The following is an 18202-nucleotide window of genomic DNA, read 5'->3' as shown; positions in this document are numbered from 1 at the left end:
AATGTGAACTAAGGTTTATACTCAGAGCAATTTATTACAGTCTGTTTTGTAATAGCAAACTAATAAACAGACAAAAGGTGGACAAAAACATAAATGTCTACAAATTGCTAGATAAATAAATTATGACATATGGGATTATATATTATTATATGCGGATTACAAATGATGTGGACTTTAAAAGACGTGGAAAAATATTCATTTTAGAAAGGACTTAGTGAGGCCAGAGTTGTGGCATAGTAGGTGAAATCATTGCCTGTGACACCAACATCTCTTATGGGCAACGGTTTGTGTCCCAGTTGCTCCACATCCAACCCAGCTTTCTGTTAATGGCCTAGCAAAAGTAGAGGAAAATGACCCAAGTGTCTGGACCCCTGCCACCCATGTGGGAGATGCAGATGAAGCTCTGGGATCTTGGTTTCAGCCTGGCCCAGACTAGGCTGTTGTGGCCGTCTGGGGAATGAACCAGCAGATAGAGCACACCTCCCCGCCCATCCACTCCCAACCCCTGCTCTGTGTGTGTGTCTCTTCTTCTCTCTCTCTCTGTAACTCTGGCTTTCAAATAAATAAACAAATCTTTAAGAAAGGACTTGGGGTAGCTTAAATGCAGATACCCATAAAGGTGTTATAAAAGCAAAAGAAGAAAGAAATCTAAGAATAGAGACACAGGCTATGAGTTAAGAATGAAGTTTCAAAGTACCTTTTGGCTCTTAGCTTTCTATAAACAAACACAGAAAAATATCTAGACACTATCACAATTCAAGTACAATCTAGGCACATTCTCCTTGCTTGGGAGAACTATAGCTATGTCAGCCCTGGGTTACTTTGGTGGGTCCCTGTGAAAGAGTCAGAGTACAAGAGACACAATGGAAAGTTCCCTACGATTGCTCCTTATGTAATCCCTGGTAATGGTGGTAATTATATTAGTCAATTCAATTATGCTCCAAGGAACTAATAGGAAGTAGTGCATGACTTTAGTTTTTTTTTTTATTTTTTTTTTTGGTGAATTTACCCTGTGACAGGACACTGGGAAAACAGTGGAAGATGGCCCAATTCCTTGGGCCCCTGCACCCATGTGGGAGACCTAGAAGAAGCTCCTGGCTCCTGGTTTTTGGGGGAGTGAACCAGAGGAATGGAAAGACCTCGCTCTTTCTTTCTGGCTCTCTCTCTGTGACTTTGTCTTTCAAATAAATAAAATAACTCTTTAAAAAAAGAGAAAATACTAAAACATGCCTTTTTTTCTGTGGACCCTTTCTTAATTTCTGTCTGCCCAGTATTAGTGCCTCTAAACCACTTCCACATTTTTTTTTACTATTGTTATACATGCCACTCTGTGTACTGACTAATCACTGAAACTCCTGTGACTCCCACTAGATTATTTCCACAGAGCATGGATCATGCCACTTATCTTTTTTTTTTAAAGATTTATTTATTTGAAAGGCAGAGTTATAGAGAGGCAGAGGCAGAGAGAGAGAGAGAGAGAGAGAGAGAGAGAGAGAAGAGGAGAGGAGAGAGAGAGAGAGAGAGAGAGAGAGAAAGAGAGAAAGTCTTCCACCTGCTGGTTCACTCCCCAGAAGGCTGCCACACCCGGAGCTGTACCTATCTAAAGCCAGGAGCCAGGAGCTTCTTTTGGGTCTCCCATGTGGGTGTAGGGACCCAAGGATTTAAGCCATCTTCTATTGCTCTCCCAGGCCATAGCAGAGAGCTGGATTGGAAGTGGAGCAGCCAGGACTCAACCAGAGTCTGTATGGTATCTAGCACTGCAGCCGACGGCTCTACCTGATACACCACAACGCCAGCCTCCATCCATTTATCTTTTCATCTCCGGGACTTGCCACTCTTATCTGACACACAAATTCTATAAAATATTTGTTTCAAAGGAAGCATTTAGTTACTAAACGGTTTATCATGAGTGTCTACTTGTTATACTAGAGCTGTTTTCAAAACAGATTTATTTATTTGAAAGGGAGAGACAGAATGAAAGGGGAAAGGAAAGGGAGGGAGGGTGGAAGAGAGAGAGTGAGAGAGAGAGTGAGCAAGAGAGAAATATCATCTGTTGCTGGTTCATTCCCCAAATGGCTTCAATCAGCTTAAAGCCAGGAGCCTGGCTTTCCACTGGGGTCTTCCACATGGGTAACAGGGGTCCAAGTACTTGGGCCATCTTCTGCTGCTTTCCAGGTGCATTAGCAAGAAGCAGGATTAGAAATGGAGCAGCCAGGACTCAAATTTGCACTCCAACATGAGATTCAGACTGGTTTAAACTGCTGGGAACAATGTTTACTCCTGTGAAAAAGCTTTCAAATTTTCTTGAATTGTGAGGGAGAGTTTGCAAAATCAAAGGAAAAGACATTGTATAACTAATATCCTTGCAAATTAGTGACAATGATAAAGTGATAAATTAGAGATGGGCAATAATTTTATAAGCATGAATGGAAAGGATGCATGTATTGCTTTGAAATTTTATTTATTTATTTATTTTTTATTTGAAAGACAGGGAAGAGAGAGAGGAAAGAGGAGAGGGGAGAGAGGAGAGGAGAAGAGAAGAGGGAGAGGAGAGAGGGGATAGAGGGAAGAGAGGGGAAAAAGAGAGGGGAGGGCAAGAGAGAGAGGGGAGGAGGAGAGAGGGAGGAGAGGAGGAGAGAGGGAGGGGAGGAGGAGAGAGAGAGGGGAGGAGGAGAGAGAGAGGGGAAGGGGTGAGAGAGGGGAGGGGGAGAGAGGGAGGGGAGGAGGAGAGAGAGAGGGGAGGAGGAGAGAGAGAGGGGAGGAGGAGAGAGAGAGGGGAGGGGAGGGGGAGGGAGAGGGAGAGAGAAAGAGAGAGAGATCTCTCCCATCTGCCTTTTTATTCCTCAAATGCCTGCAATAGCTGGGGCCAGGAAATTAATCTGGATCTCCTACGTGGGTGGCAGGGATTCAACTACTTGATCCATCAATTACTTCCTTCCTGGGTCACAGTAGCTGGAAGCTGGCATTGGGAGGGGAGCCAGGACATCCCAAGCAGTGTCTTAACCAATGCACCAAACATCCACCACTGCTTTGCTTTTAAGAAATGGCCAACAAGGACTTTTGCCCTGACCAAGAATTCATATTCTTTCTGAAACACTGTGTTTGAAATGAAGTGGTTAAGTAGATTGGAATGAGTATCACTGAAGAACAGTAAAGACACCACAAGATTAAAATCAGGGAAGAATCAGAGAGTCCTACTTATTGTCTGGACAAGAGGAATAAATAAACTTTGAATAAAACATGTCAGTCAAATATATTTAGCAGCTAAAAGTCATAGCAGAAGAACTAACTGAGCAACAAAAATCAGCTCTAAAATAAAGCACAATGTATATGTTGGCATATGCAAGGGGTACTTGAGAAGAGTTCATGGAAATGGAATTAAAGATAAGTTAATTTTAGTATAAAAACATTTTGGAATCCATGCATAGTTTTCTCATAATATGCATTTTCACAAACATTTTGAAGAACTCCTCAAATGCACGGATTTCGAGTGTTTGCATCAAAAGAAAGTTATCTTACAATTCCATTTTTTTCCCATGTATAGTCTTAAGTTCTTTAGTACAATAGAGCAGAACCAAAGTTCCTTGGAAAATGCCATCGTGGTGTATTAGGATCAGATCCAAATTGCAGAAGTTAGACCTGGTTGGTGCTGAGTTGCTGCACATGCTGCCGCGGGTACATCCTGCACAAGACACATGCAAACCCGGGGAATCTCACCATCATGTGTTAGAGGAGGATTGGATGAGGGCAGAGTGAAGGAAGGAGAAAAACATATGTGTGTATTTGTGTGGCTTAACATTAGTAATCACCATGACTGCAAATAGAGACAGGAAGGCATTTAGTAATTCACCATAATTTGTGCAGAAGACTCAGAAAGAGACAAATAATAGAACGATTTTGAAGACGCAATGGTATAAGCCTACATCTGGGTGATTTGGAAAGCCATCCTACATAGTAACAATACAGAGGGGACACACCCAAGTAAGTCAGAAACTTTGAGGTGACAGAAAAATATGAGGCAAGGGAGATGATACACTAATATTTTTGAAGCAGTTTTACTCTGAAGAGATGCAAGAATTCTGGGGATGAGTCAGCCTGGACATAATGGCAAAAAGCGTCTATGAAGTTCATAGGAGCCAAGGCTTAATAATAACCCAGACGAAATTATCTAGCACAAAGCAAATGCCAGTGCATTTGTTTGATAACATCCATTAGAGAAAACCAGCAACAGGCATAAAAATGTCTTGGTTTTTAAAATCAGCATGGAAAAAAATGTTTGAGATATATAAGATCAAAGAGTAATTAACTGTACCCTGTGCTTGGTAATGCTGGATGTACTTTGTTATTTAAAGCAGAGATCACAGTGAGGAAATAAGAGTAGATGGACAGGAAAAAGAATCAAGGAATGAGCTGAGAACCAAATAATTACAAACCAAGGGAGGAACCTGAAACCATACTGAACTGGCCTAGGACAAGCGTGAATAAAATGGAAGTCCCTATAGTTTTATTTTTTGTAGTAAAAATTAAGTTGCTGTTTCCTCTTGTTATTATTTGAAAAAAAATATAAAAGGAGATCAGAGTAACATATCATAAAAATCTAAACACTGTTGAAACAAAGCAACTTGTCATAACTAAAAATTTAAATCAGTCAAATGTTCCAAAACAGGCCATGGTAAATTAAGTTGTGGCACATCTATGGTTTAGCTATTATACAGTCTCCAGCAATTATATGTAATGTAATGAAATATGTTCATGATAGGGCTTTATGTGAATAAATTATTTTAAGCTACGAATTGTAGTATTAAATGAATACCATATATAATTTTTAAAATGTGTTGTAATGCCATATGCAATTTTTAAACCCTTTGTAATGCTACATATATATGTGTGTGTACATATATATATATATAAATTTTTAAAACACTTTGTTCATTACATTTGTAAAGTTCTTTAGATTTTTAGGAAAAATAGCCATTGAACTTTAATTTGCTTGGAATATGTTTTTATTAGTAGTATCCTCACAGGTGCACTAACCACCTACAAGTAGAAAAGGACAGGAAAGCCCTTCAGTGCTGGTAACTCTGAGGCTTTCACAAAACACTTTGCAGGAGGATAGAGGGATGAGTGGTGCTCCCCTGATGGGCTGTCTGCAGGTCACCTCCTGCCACTCTTGGCTCTGGTTCCTGGAGGTCATCAAGTAAACACCAAGTGTAACATCTCAAAAGAACGTGATGTATTATCCTCACAGAGGGGAAACAGCCAAGTCTTCACATGCACTGATGGGTGATTTTGTCTTCATTAGGCATCTATCAACTAAGGGAAAGTGAGTCATGACTGAGACCATCAGGCTGCACTTTCCTAATGCCTGTTTTCCTAATGATCAATCGGCCTGAGAGCATTTCCATCAAGTTCCATCCCCTTGGGAGTCTCTGAATCTGGATAATCTGTCTCTTTTTGGTCAACTCTTTGTCATTTTGGTATTATTAGACCTCTCCAAAGTCGTATTTTGTTCCTTTTATAAGTTTAATTAATAGCTCTTAAATGTGCATTGTTTTATGAACAAATAGACTATTCCATATCTTTGGGGTGTATTTGTTCCACTTTACTTACTTTTAAGCTCTCTAATAATGTTAAAAGCCAGTCTTTCCACATGAGAAGCCATTCTTCAAGGCATAATTTCATTGTTATTTTTAGGACACTTGAACAGATGCAAAACACTAAAAAGGGTTTTCATTAAGGACAGTTTTTATGCAATGTTATAATATTGATTTTATTAAGGTATTTTAAATTTATTGAATTCTAACAACTTGTAATTAAGACACCTCAACAGTGGTTTTCTATCTGGGAGAGAGGTGTGGGTTTCATGAGAATCACCTGGGGAGTTTTTCCAACTCTACATGCTGGCACCCTCTGCTGGATTTCAGAATTTTGGAGGAATGTGTCATACTCTTTTTCTGTTAGCAAAAAGTGGAAATGGAATCCACCTTTGATTTCCTACTAAATCCTGACCAGCTGAGCCCTTTTTGATCATTCACAAAATATTTTTTAGGAGTTACTATTTTAATTAAGTAATTCTAATTGGTTCTTGAAAACTCAATCTTGGAGCCACATCATCAAGTTCTGTATCATGTAGTTCTAGTTTAGAGCACTGCACGTTCTGCACATTATAAAGGGGATCAGAACCATATTTCTCATTTCATGAGCAATGCATCTTTGATGACCAAGTATACATTGTTGGCAATGGAAACACAGAAGCCTGGGAGCAGACTGACCTTGCAGGGCTAGGCTAAGGAGGTGTGAGCCATGGAGGCCAAGCTGGCTCTGTACACAGGCCCCAGAGGCAGGCAGCCTAGCAACTCACCGGCAGGGCAGGATCCTGACCACGTCATTGGGCTTATAGCCTTCAATACAAACTGCACAGTTGTCAAAATCAGGCTCTGTTTCCTGCAACAGAGGAAGCACAGATGAGCTTCAGCTCTTGTGCAAACACCCGAACAGCCAACCAAGGGAGAGTCTGCCTCGGGAGCAAGGCTTTCAACAGACCCCGGGCCAGTTTTCTCAGTCAACAATTTAGTGACTGTTGGCATAGTTTCCACTTTTTCCAACCTTCATTTCTGTTTCCAGGTTCCCTGCAACCATTTTCTAATGTACCATTAACAATAATGCTACCACTGATAATTAGAGGCCACATATAAACTTCTCAAGGATAAAAAAAATATATCCAAGTGATATTTAATCAATCCATTCCTCTGGAATTGAGTGTGCACAATAAATACACCATATAAACATCAAATAGTGGCTCCACTTTTCTCAAGCATATAAATCTCTTTTAATATCATACACTCTATACACTTAGATATCTAAGTCTTTGTATTTTCACTATTATTTTTTGACCAAGGGGGGAAGTGGTAATGACCAAAATGAACTTTAAATTTAGTAAATCCTTTTAATGAATTTATCTTATTAAGCACCACAGCATTTTTCTATGGTTAAAAGACAATAGCATATAGTTTTTGAAACAAATTGATTCTTCAGGCCAGAGATGACAACTGGTGTACACTGAGGAGCTGGGAATCCCTTACCATGCCCCAAGGATCCCTGGCCCATGTGTTGTGATCCCTTGCTCTAAAACTCCTCTTGGCGAATAAAGACCTTTGCAGACCTGCAGGCCTGGACTGTGCTTTGTTGTCCCTTCTCAAAATCTACGACTGCTTTTGGCTTTATGCCATCACTCTACAGTGAAGGGGGCTGTTGCAAAGATGCTGGGGTTGTGAATAGCAGGTTTTAGGGAGACTGACCATACTTCCTGCATTTATGCTGCAGAACTAAAGTAAAGAAAATAGCACATAATGCTGTCTTCTTTGCAAGGATTCATGGAAAACCACTCTCAGATTGTAGTGTGAGATTAAACCATTTTGTTTTTTATCACGTGGGACACTGGAATAAGGCAATTAAGTATTGTTTGAATAACCTAAATTTGGGAACCATTTCTATTACATTTCAAGCAATGCATTTGTGTACTAATTTCACCCTGGATTCATAGATTTGTTTTCACATATTTCTCAGTTTCTCATATTTTCTTTCCAACTATGGTATGCATTTTGCAAACTGCCTTAAATTATACTTAATAAAGAAAAGTATGAGTAATAGATTCTGGTAGTACAACTGTTAGCATGCACTTATTTCCTTTTCTATCCTTCCTTCTCTTCTACCTTGGCTGTCAGAAAATTGAGGAGCTCCTGTGAATAATTCCTCACCAAAAAGAGAAGAGACTGTTACCTTGTCACCCTTCTTGATGGTCCTGATCTGGAGCTTACTGATGGCTTTCTTTGCTGCATCTCCCAGTCGACGCTGAAAAACCAAAAGTGGCGTGTTAGTAACAAAGATGTGTAATTCTTGACTTCACTTCTGATGGCATTTAATAAACCAGAACAGCTATCTCTGAAATCATGCACATGTGGCATGTATGTTCACGACGATGACTGGGAGAGATGGGGAAGTGGTGTTTGCTTGGTTAAGGAGCTCTACTAATTGAGTCTAGCAGAGTTTGGTCATAGAGAGTTTTGCAATGCACAGTGTTAGGCATTCTGCTATACAGTGACTCTAGTGTGGGTTAAATCAGCACAGATGAGTGCAAACATGGGGGAAAGAATTTAATAATTTTCTACTTGGCACTCATGGAGATAGCCAAGCCAGAGTAGTTGTCATAAACTTCATCTCTTCTTCTTCTTCTTCTTCTTTTTTTTTTTTTTACAGGTTTTACAGGTTGTATATTTCTTTTAATTGCTCATATAGACCTAACCTGGGTTTAAATTTGGTTTGTTCTATTCTATTCCATCACATACTCACTTGCTAGTTTTATTTTCTTTGTCTATGTGTGAGCATGAGTGTGCATATAGACAAATACATAAAATATAATGTTCAGTTTAGCAAGTAATTATAAAGCAAAGACCTATGCTCGTATCAAGAAATAATATAATATAATATAATATAATATAATATAATATAATATAATATAATATTTCATGTTCCCCTCACCTTTTTTGATAATGAAGATTACTACCCTAATGAGCCTTGTAGTAATTCAATGACAGGACAATGAGTAAGAATGGGAGAAGGGGAGGGTGTAGAGATAACTGCATTTTAATGTCAAGTACACATATGATATGTGTGCTTGTTTTTCTACACGTTTTATCTCCTTCTTAAGGTAGTGTTAGTTTGGTCTTTAATAGATGGGTATTTGTAGCGGTGAATTATATTTAAAGGACCAAGATGAACAAGGCCAGCATTTAAACACATAAAAATCGTATGTTTGCACTAATTTTGTCTCTGTTGGGAAAAAACCCCACTCAATCTTATTTCTTTTCTTTAAAATAGTTAATATATACCAGTGAACAGTTAATATATCTTAGGTTACATACAATGTCTCTTTTACCATTATAATAACCCTATGAGAATAATACTATTTTATAGAATGAATTGAGATTTGCAAAGTTTATATAAATATATTGTTCAATGTCACATAGTGAAAGGTCAACTAGAATCTGAATAAAAGTAAGTCTTTTGATTTTACAGACAAAGCTATTCTGTTATCCTCATCTTTAGTCATCAAACCAGCCAGCAAACCAGCCAACAATTGGCCAACCAGCTAACTAGTTAATCTGAGATTGAATCAAACTAACCAAGAAACCCACTGGCCAACCAATCAAAATGCATCAAATATATATCATGTTATATTCCATGCACACAGCAGTTAAGGTAAATAAGGAGAAAAAGAAATCTTCTCATTGTTAGTTAATTTTTCTCTTCCATATTTCATCATCTGCTTTTAAAATAATAGTGGTATTTTTAGCAGAAGGGTAAGTTTTGGGTGTTTCCTAAAAGGAGTTCTATAAACATCTAAAATTTATGCACAGGTCTGTGAGTAGTTAGCAAACTCCAATAGCAGGAAATAATAGGAAGAATGTGTAACAATAGGTATAAAGGGAAAACATGAGAGTGATCAGGAAAGAAAAGAACTGGGTTCAACTAAACATGTTGGATATTTTATCTCCTCTCCTTCTGGTTAATACCTAGTCATCCTTTGGTCTCAATTCAAGCACTTCTTCAGGGAGCCCTTCTACTTATCTCCCTGCCAGATCCCTCTGTCTGGATTCTCTCAGCACTTTCTACCTCTGGTTTATAGCACTGTGACACTGGCAATTTGGTATTTGTTTTTATGATCAACCCCTATTATACTTTCCTCATGTAGGCTCCCTGAGGGCAGGCCTGTTCTTATTTTTGCCTCGCATTATGTCGGCAGCATGTAGAATGAAGCTCATTCAGTAACTGGCACTCCAAACTCTAACACATATTTCTGATCACTTACTCTGTGCCAAGCACAGCTCTGGGTTTCAGAAAATGGTAGTGAAAAAAATACACAAAAAGGCTTGTGCTTTGTTGTTTATAACCTACTGGAAATTCCATAATGGATGAGTGAATAAAATCTGAAGTCAATGTTAGTGAAACCAGCACTGTTTTATCTGAGATACCATCTGAAGTCTTGGGTGCCATTTTAGGCTCTAGCTTTATACAATAAGTTTTGGTTTCTCTGAGATAAGTTTAAGTTTCCTAAGTACAGCCTGGTTTCCCAGAAGTCAGGTGACCAAACGGCCCAACTATACACATTGCTTTTTCCACACCCAGTGGAATTTGCTGTTCTTACTTCCTCATCTCTGCTAAGCTACATAAGACCTGTTCCAGTGCAGGCTTCTGTTTCTCTTGTGCACGGACACCCAGCCTTGTTGGCCAACAATAAACTTCTCCCTTACTCTGGTAGTTGGTGTGTTTTGTGGTGGCCATTCATTGGTGCCATGACTCGGATCCAGGCTCTCCCATTGACCCACTTTCCTTTCAGGGATGCAAGCTGCTTTGGGATCCTAGATTTCTGCCAACCACAAAACCACCCTCGGATCTCTGTCTCTGCTACTAAACACTCTGTGATTTCCACCCACACACCAGTCCTCCAAAACCCCGAGGTAAGATGGGGAACAGGGAATTCTCCCACTGTGACCTCTACCTCGGGTTGCAGTTCCTCTCTGTTTCATCTTGAAGTCTGGTATCAGGCACCACAACTCCCATGGGCTTTATGGCGCAGGCCATAGTGGGTGTGGGTGACAACTCAATCCTCTGCTTCCCTTCTACAGGCTTTATACCCTGGGTGACAACCCCCAACCTCTGCACCCTTACTCTCCTCGTCAGACTGCTGTGATCTCGGGGACACCTGCTATCTGCTAGTTCGACTTCTATAGGTCACCATGGGAGCTTCCTTGTCCCACATTCCACTTGACTCTCCCCTTGGTTGTCTCCTAAATAATTGGCCCCATATCTCAAACGCCATCATGTCATCTTTCTTTGTAATCAGTCATGGCCCATGTATGACCTGAACAACCAGTCCAAATGGCTGCTTAATGGAATGTCTGACCCCAACATTATTGGGGATCTCTACCACTTCTGTGAGCATTTGGGAAGGTGGAAGGAGATTCCCTATGTTTAAGCTTTCTATATCTCTGGTCTAAAACTTCTCTCTACACCTCGTGTTCCTTAGCTTAGGTTCTCTTGGCCACTAAGGCTCTCACTAAAGACCCAGAGCCAGAGCCAAAACTGCTTTGTTCTATGTTCGATCCTGCAGATGAGCCCCACCTTACCCCCATGGGCACTGGCTCAGCCCCTTTCTGCTTGGGCTCTGACACAGTCACCTCTCACTCAACAACCTCAAAGCCCACTATCCAATCTGGCTTTGTGTTGTTGGCACCTCCCTCTTCTGCATAGGAATTCCAGGAGGTGGCATCTATTTCTACACCCATGTCTCCTGCTTGCCCTTATCTCAAAACCAGCCAGCCCTTGTTCAGTTCTACTCCTCCTGTTCTCCCTGCCTTATCTCAAACCCAGTCCTTGCTCCAACTTTCATCCTCCCACATTCCTCTGAGCCGGCATACTGTTCCTACCCTGCAACCACCACTTTAAGGCCTTGACCCCACCTCTCCTGTGCCCAGTCCCCAAGTCACTCACTCATGTGGCAGCTAGGGAGCCTGCCTCCATGCTACCCCTTCGAGAGGTGGCAGGGCCGAAGGGCATAGTCAGGGTTTATGTTCCCTTCTCTCGCTGATCTCTCACAAATCTAACAAAAATGGATTTCATCACCTTTAACCCAGAGACATCCGTTATAGAGATTCAATATCTAACCCAGACCAACGATCTAACTTTTCATGATGTCTTTTTTTTTGTTGTTGTTGTTTTTTAAACTTTTATTTAATGAATATAAATTTCCAAAGTACGACTTATGGATTACAATGGCTTCCCCCCCATAACGTCCCTCCCACCCGCAACCCTCCCCTTTCCCATTCCCTCTCCCCTTCCATTCACATGAGGATTCATTTTCGATTCTCTTTATATACAGAAGATCAGTTTAGCATATATTAAGTAAAGATTTCAACAGTTTGCTCCCACACAGAAACATAAAGTGAAAAATAATAGATGATTTTTTAAATGATGATGAAATCAGATCAGACCTATTGTCATGTTTAATCCCAGTGAGAGTCAAGTTGGGAATTGATAATTTCTTCTTCTTTTTTTTTTAACAGAAGATCAGTTTAGTATACATTAAGTAAAGATTTCAACAGTTTGCACCTCCATAGAAACACAAAGTGAAATATACTGTTTGAGTACTCGTTATAGCATTAAGCCTCAATGTACAGCACATTAAGGACAGAGATCCTACATGAGGAGTAAGTGCACAGTGACTCCTGTTGTTGACTTTACAAATTGACACTCCTGTCTATGGCATCAGTAATCTCCCTATGCACCAGTCATGAGTTTCCAAGGCTATGGAAGCCCCTTGAGTTCTCTGACTCTTATCTTGTTTAGACAAGGTCATAGTCAAGGTGGAGGTTCTCTCCTCCCTTCAGAGAAAGGTACCTCCTTCTTTGAAGATCTGTTCTTTCCACTGGGATCTCACTCACAGAGATCTTTCATTTAGGTTTTTTTTTTTTTGCCAGAGTGTCTTGGCTTTCCATGCCTGAAATACTCTCATGGGCTTTTCAGCTGTTTCCGCATGCCTTTAGGGCTGATTCTGAGGCCTGAGTGCTGTTTAGGACATCCGCCATTCTATGAGTCTGCTGAGTATCTCGCTTCGATTGAAAGTCAGCCGGGAGGAGGCAAGATGGCGGAATAGGAAGGAAGCACACTGATAGTCTGGGGAGAGACAGTTTAATAAAAGTGGAGATACTGCAGGTTCAAGGAAGAGTAGGGGAGGAAACAGCAGAAGAAACTCTTCCAGAACGCGTGATTCACAGTGGACCTGCGTGGAGAGCATGGGAGCCCACAGTTCGGGACACCAGCGGCAGACTCAACACACCAGCGCTGGAACACGAGGTGAGCCGAACCTCAATAGCCCGAGACACCGGCAGGCAAGCGGAGACAGGAGACTAGAGGGAACGACCCCCGGGGGGGGGGGGAGTTCACCAGGCTAACTGGAAGAGAGAGAGAGAGAAAAAAAAAAAGGTGACTGGTACGGACACGGGTTTCTCTCTCTCCACTCACCTCTCCAGGGTGAGCAAGACAAAGAGCAGGCGCCATCTTGGACATACGTCATAAGCAGAGCGACCTCAGGTCTGCACCGGCCCTGAGCCTAGCAGAAAAACCTGACTCTGGGCGGGGCGAATTAACAGGAGATTAGGACCTAGTAAATTTGTGGTGCTGCTGAACTGAGACTGAAAAAAGAGACGGTGGGGGAGAGAACTCACAGAATTCACGTGAGTACTCTCCAGAGACGCTACAATTCCATAACTTTGGCAACCCAGTGGGAGACTGAAGGAGAATTTGAGCCCACTCTGAGGGCCGAACAGATTCCCTGTGTGGTCCTTGGGAAAGAGCTTCCGATCTCTGGCTCCTGTGGGTATATCATTCTGCTAACTACCTCCAACTTCATTCAGCTGTGCGGAATTACTTCCCTTTTGAATCAAAGAAAGAAAGAAAGAGAGAGAGATCTATCACGCCTAACCTGGGAGTGTCACCTTTGGCACACCAAACAGAGCTCTCAGGCCACACCCATCTCAAGCCTCTAAGGCTCCATCAAAAACAGACAGTCCACTTAATCTAGAGTCATAGTATAACAAGAAAAAGCACCACAGTGAAGAAACCAAATATCTCCAATATGCCAAATAACAAACGCAAAAACCGAGATAATAGAAACAAGGAAGTCACCTTGACGCCCCCAAATGAAAAAGACACCCCAATTCAAGATTATGAAGATGATGAGATAGAAGAAATGCAAGAAGCAGATCTCAAAAAATTGATAAGAACATTAAGAAGTTCTCAAAAACAAATTATTGAACTACAGAAATCCTTAATGGACAAGGTAGAAAATCTCTCTCGTGAAAATGAAATATTAAGGAGGAATCAAAATGAAACGAAACAACTAGTACAACAGGAAACTGTGATAGTGATGAGAAATCATAATGAAGAATTCAATAGATCAAATGAAAAACACAATAGAGAGCCTTACAAACAGAATGGGTGAAGCAGAAGAGAGAATATTGGACTTAGAAGACAGAGAACAGGAAAGGATACAGTCAGACCAAAGAAAAGAAGAGGAAATTAGAAATCTAAAACATATTGTCGGGAATATTCAGGATACTATTAAAAAACCCAACATTCGGGTTCTAGGAGTTCCTGAAGGCATGATGTCTTTATGACCCTCTCCAATACCCTCCTTCCAGAGGAGCAAAGGCGAGTTTGGGAACAGGCTTGTCTCCATGCTGATGAGACCCATCAACTGACTCTGCTCATCCCATAGGAGCAGATATGGCCTCAAAACAGGACTCCAGTTAGAATTACAACTCTCCCAATGGCATAATGGCCAGAAATCATTTCATTACCTGTTTATTATCTGGCCTCAAAAAATCCACCAGAAAGGCTGTAAATTATAAACCTTGAGAAACTATTCAAGATAAAAAAGAAAATCATTCTGTATTTCTATAGTATCTGACGCAGATCCTTCTCCAATACATCAGTTTAGACCCAGAATCTACCAATGGCTGGGGCTTCCTCATGAGCCATTTCTTTGTCAGAGTCTCCCTGATATCAAGGCAAAGTTAAAGCAGCTTAAGTGGGGTCACATTAACTTAAGTTAACTTAAGTGGGGCCATATTAACTCCACAGACAGAGATTCTAGAGGTTGCCTTTAAGACATACATTAGGAAGAATGAGAGAGCCCAAAAGGCAAAATTCCAAATGCTGGCCAAGGCTTTCCAGCAATCTTCTGCCTCTGATAGCCCTGCTAACCACAAGAGTCCTGCTGACCATGCGAGTTCTCTGGGTCTATGCTTTAAATGTGGCCAAATGGGTCATTGGGCCAAACTACGCCCCAATCCTCAGGATCTGTTGGGTCCTTGTCCTAGATATTACCAAAAGGGTCACTGGGCAGGGCAGTGGACTGTCCTCTTGTCTATCAAGTCAGTAGGCCATCTACCCCATCTATGCCCTAGGTTGACCTTTTAGGGCTGGCTACTGAGGACCGAGGGAGCCCAGACTCCTGCCACCCAACTATTCCCATCACTCCATGGGAGCCCAGACTCTTGCCACCCATGTACTCCCATCACTCCATTGGAGCCCAGGTTAACTGACAGTAGCAGGTAAGCCAACTTCTTTCCTTACTGACACAGAGACAACCTTCTCAGTCCTTACTCATTATTGGGGGCCCATCTTTACTGCCTCAACCTCCACAGTCAGGGTGGAGGGAAGGCCTTATAGACCTCTAGACTCCCCAACTTACCATGCATAATTAATATGATGCTCTTTTCTCACTCTTTTCTCATTAAACCTCAATGTCCTATTCCCCTTCTGGGAAGAGACATACTCTAACAGTTTGGTGCTCAGGTAGTTTTTACCCTCTGGCCATTGGTCCCATCCTCCAGCCCGCCTTCACCTCCCTTTTTACTATTGCTCTTTCAGGACAATCTTGGCCCAACTGCTATGCCTTCCACAGGCATCTTGTCAACTGTCAACCCACGGGACTGGGACTACCCAACAACAGTGGTTTATAATTTTCTGGTACGGATTAGGGTTTGGGACCCTTCAACCTTTCCTTCTCAGCCTCAATATCCCTTACCCATCTCTGGCCTTCGAGAGTTAAAGCCTATCATTATTAAATTCCTCCTTCAGGGTATACTCCGTAAAACCAACTCCCCTTATAACACTCTCATCTTGGCTGAAAAAAAAAAAAAAAAAACAAAAACTAATGGATCCTTCCACCTATTCCAAGACCTGCATCTTATCAATTCTATAGTGGTACCCATACATCCAGTAGTACCCAACCCATATAACCTCCTCTCTTCTATCCCTGCCTCCACTTCTCACTTTTCGGTTCTAGACCTTAAAAATACATTCTTCACTATCTCTCTATATTCCTCCTCTCAAGATCTGTTTGCTTTCACGTGGACTGATTCCAATTCCTGCTTCTCCACTCAAATAAACTGGACCATTCTCCACCAGGGGTTCAGAGACAGCCCCCATTTGTTTGGTCAAGCCCTGACCAATGATCTAGGTATTCTTGATCTATCCCCCTCCTTCCTTCTTCAATATGTTGATGGCCTCCTCCTTTGCAGTCCGTCAAAAATGAATATCCAACAACAGACTGCTACCCCTCTTAACTTCTGAGAAGCCAAGGCTTACCAGGTATCATTCATCAAGCACAGCTTTTCTCATCTGAGGTAACCTATCCTGATGGACATCTCACTCTCACTCACAAGGCTATCACCATAGACAGGAAGCATCTCATACCTAACTTCCCATGTCCTTCTAACAAAGAATAAATTCTTTCTAGGCCTGGCAGGATTCCTATCTTCATGGATTCCAAACTTCTCTTTTCTTGCCCAAACACTCTATGAAGCCATCAAAGGATCCTGCCAAGAACCTCTCATAACCCCAGTCACCTTCCAATATCATAAACTCCAACAGGCTCCTTCATTATACTTACAGATCTCACATGGCCTTTCTTCATCTATGTCATTGAAAACCAAGAAATGGCCTTGGGGTTCTCGGCCATCAAATTGGTCTCTTTTGCCCCAGTAGTCTACCTCTTTTAAAAACACTAGATCCTATGGTCAAGAATTGCATGCCTTATTTATAGGTGTTAGCCTTAGCTGCATTCCTTGTACAGTCGTCAAAAAAATTAACTTTCAGGTCACTGCTTACTATCTTCTCCTCTCATCACCTGTCAGAGATTCTAACTTATAAAGGCCTCCAGTCTCTTCCACCATCCCACATTCTGGCCCTCCAGGTGGCATGAATTGAGGATCCTACTCTCACTTTTAAACCCTGTCCTCCCCTCAACCCAACTACTCTTCTTCCCCCTTCTTGCTGTTTCTAGATCACGTGGCTATTTAGACCATTGAACAATCTTCCATCAAACATTCATGAAGGTCCCTTTGTTAACCCCATCCTAGTTTGATTTATAGGTGGCAGCTCTGTCTACCATCAAGAAATCAAAAGGGCAGGATATACTGTGGTGTATATAACCAAGAGAAGACCACTCCCTCTCAACATTACTAGTCAACAGGCTAAACTTTATGCCCTAACCTATGCCTTCATACTGGCAAAAATAAATATATCATAGTTTGTACTAACTCTAAATATGCCTTCACATCCTCCTGTCCCACTCAGTGATCTGGAAAGAAAGTGGCCTTCTCACCACAAAGGGAACAGTCATCTCTAATGTGGTTTACATAAGCTCATCAAGTTTACATAGATTTACATAAGCTCATCAAACTGATAATTCCGTTATCATCCAGATAACAATAAGACAGATCAGGCAGCACTGTCTCCCTTCCTTTGCAGCTCCTCTGCTTCTCCATCCACTACACTGATGAAATTACTCTCATGACCAACAACCCCAACAGCTCTCCACCCAGGCCATTCTATTTTACCTCCATCATTTGTTTCATCCCATTCTTCCTTCTTTACTATCATTTGTTAAACTATCTTTCTCTCTCATGCCACAAGATACCAAGCATCTCCAGCAACTCACCTCTTTGTGTTCTATATTGTCAGCAAGTAAACCCTAATTCTAACCTTCATCCTCCACCTTCCCTTCCCATCAAGCCAGAAGACACCTGCCAGACTCTGACTGGAAAATTGACTCCACCCAATGCCCCAAGTATGAAACTTCTAGTGTGTCTTGGTACTGGTAGATACCTTTTCTGGTTGGGTAGAAGCCTTCCTGACCACTAACAAATGAGCACTAACAGTATCCTACAGCTTACTTCAGGAGATCATCCCTTGATTCGGGGTCCCAGTCTCCCTCCAACCAGACAATGGTCCTGAATTTACATCACAAGTAACCCAACTACTTAGTAAGACACTTAACTTCCTCTGGCATTTCCATATTTCTTATCACCCATAGTCCTCAAGGTGGAAAGGACAAATTGTACACTAAAAAATATTCTAAACAAACTTTCCCTTGAGCTTCCCTAGACTGTACTAAACTACTTCCATTAGCCCTGCTCTGTATGAGGGCCCTTCCAAAAGGCCTCTCAAACTTTCATTTTTTTTAAAAGGTTTATTTATTCATTTGAAAGGCAGAGTTACAGACAGGCAGAGGCAGAGAAAGAGGTCTTTCATCTTCTGGTTCACTCCCAAGATGGCAGCAATGGCCAGAGTTGCA

The 18202-nt window shown here is 41.4% G+C and overlaps 1 protein-coding gene across 2 annotated transcripts in view; it reads right to left on the bottom strand.

The window, feature by feature from the left end:
- Nucleotides 1-18202, bottom strand: part of RNF150 (ring finger protein 150) — a 341932-nt gene that overhangs the window by 107562 nt on the left and 216168 nt on the right. For both annotated transcript variants that reach the window (XM_089302457.1, XM_051819466.3), the window contains exons 3-4: nt 7780-7851; nt 6362-6444 (exon numbers count right to left, since the gene is read on the bottom strand). In XM_089302457.1, coding sequence (XP_089158583.1) covers nt 6362-6444; nt 7780-7851 — 155 coding nt within the window. The remainder of the gene's footprint in view (nt 1-6361; nt 6445-7779; nt 7852-18202) is intronic.

The sequence above is a fragment of the Oryctolagus cuniculus genome, chromosome 8, assembly GCF_051225735.1.
Source record: "Oryctolagus cuniculus isolate XC-2025 breed Fujian yellow rabbit chromosome 8, ASM5122573v1, whole genome shotgun sequence".
In the NCBI taxonomy this organism is placed as follows: Eukaryota; Metazoa; Chordata; class Mammalia; order Lagomorpha; family Leporidae; genus Oryctolagus; species Oryctolagus cuniculus.
The sequence above is the reverse complement of the archived record's forward strand: the minus strand, read 5'-3'. Positions and strand labels throughout refer to the sequence as shown.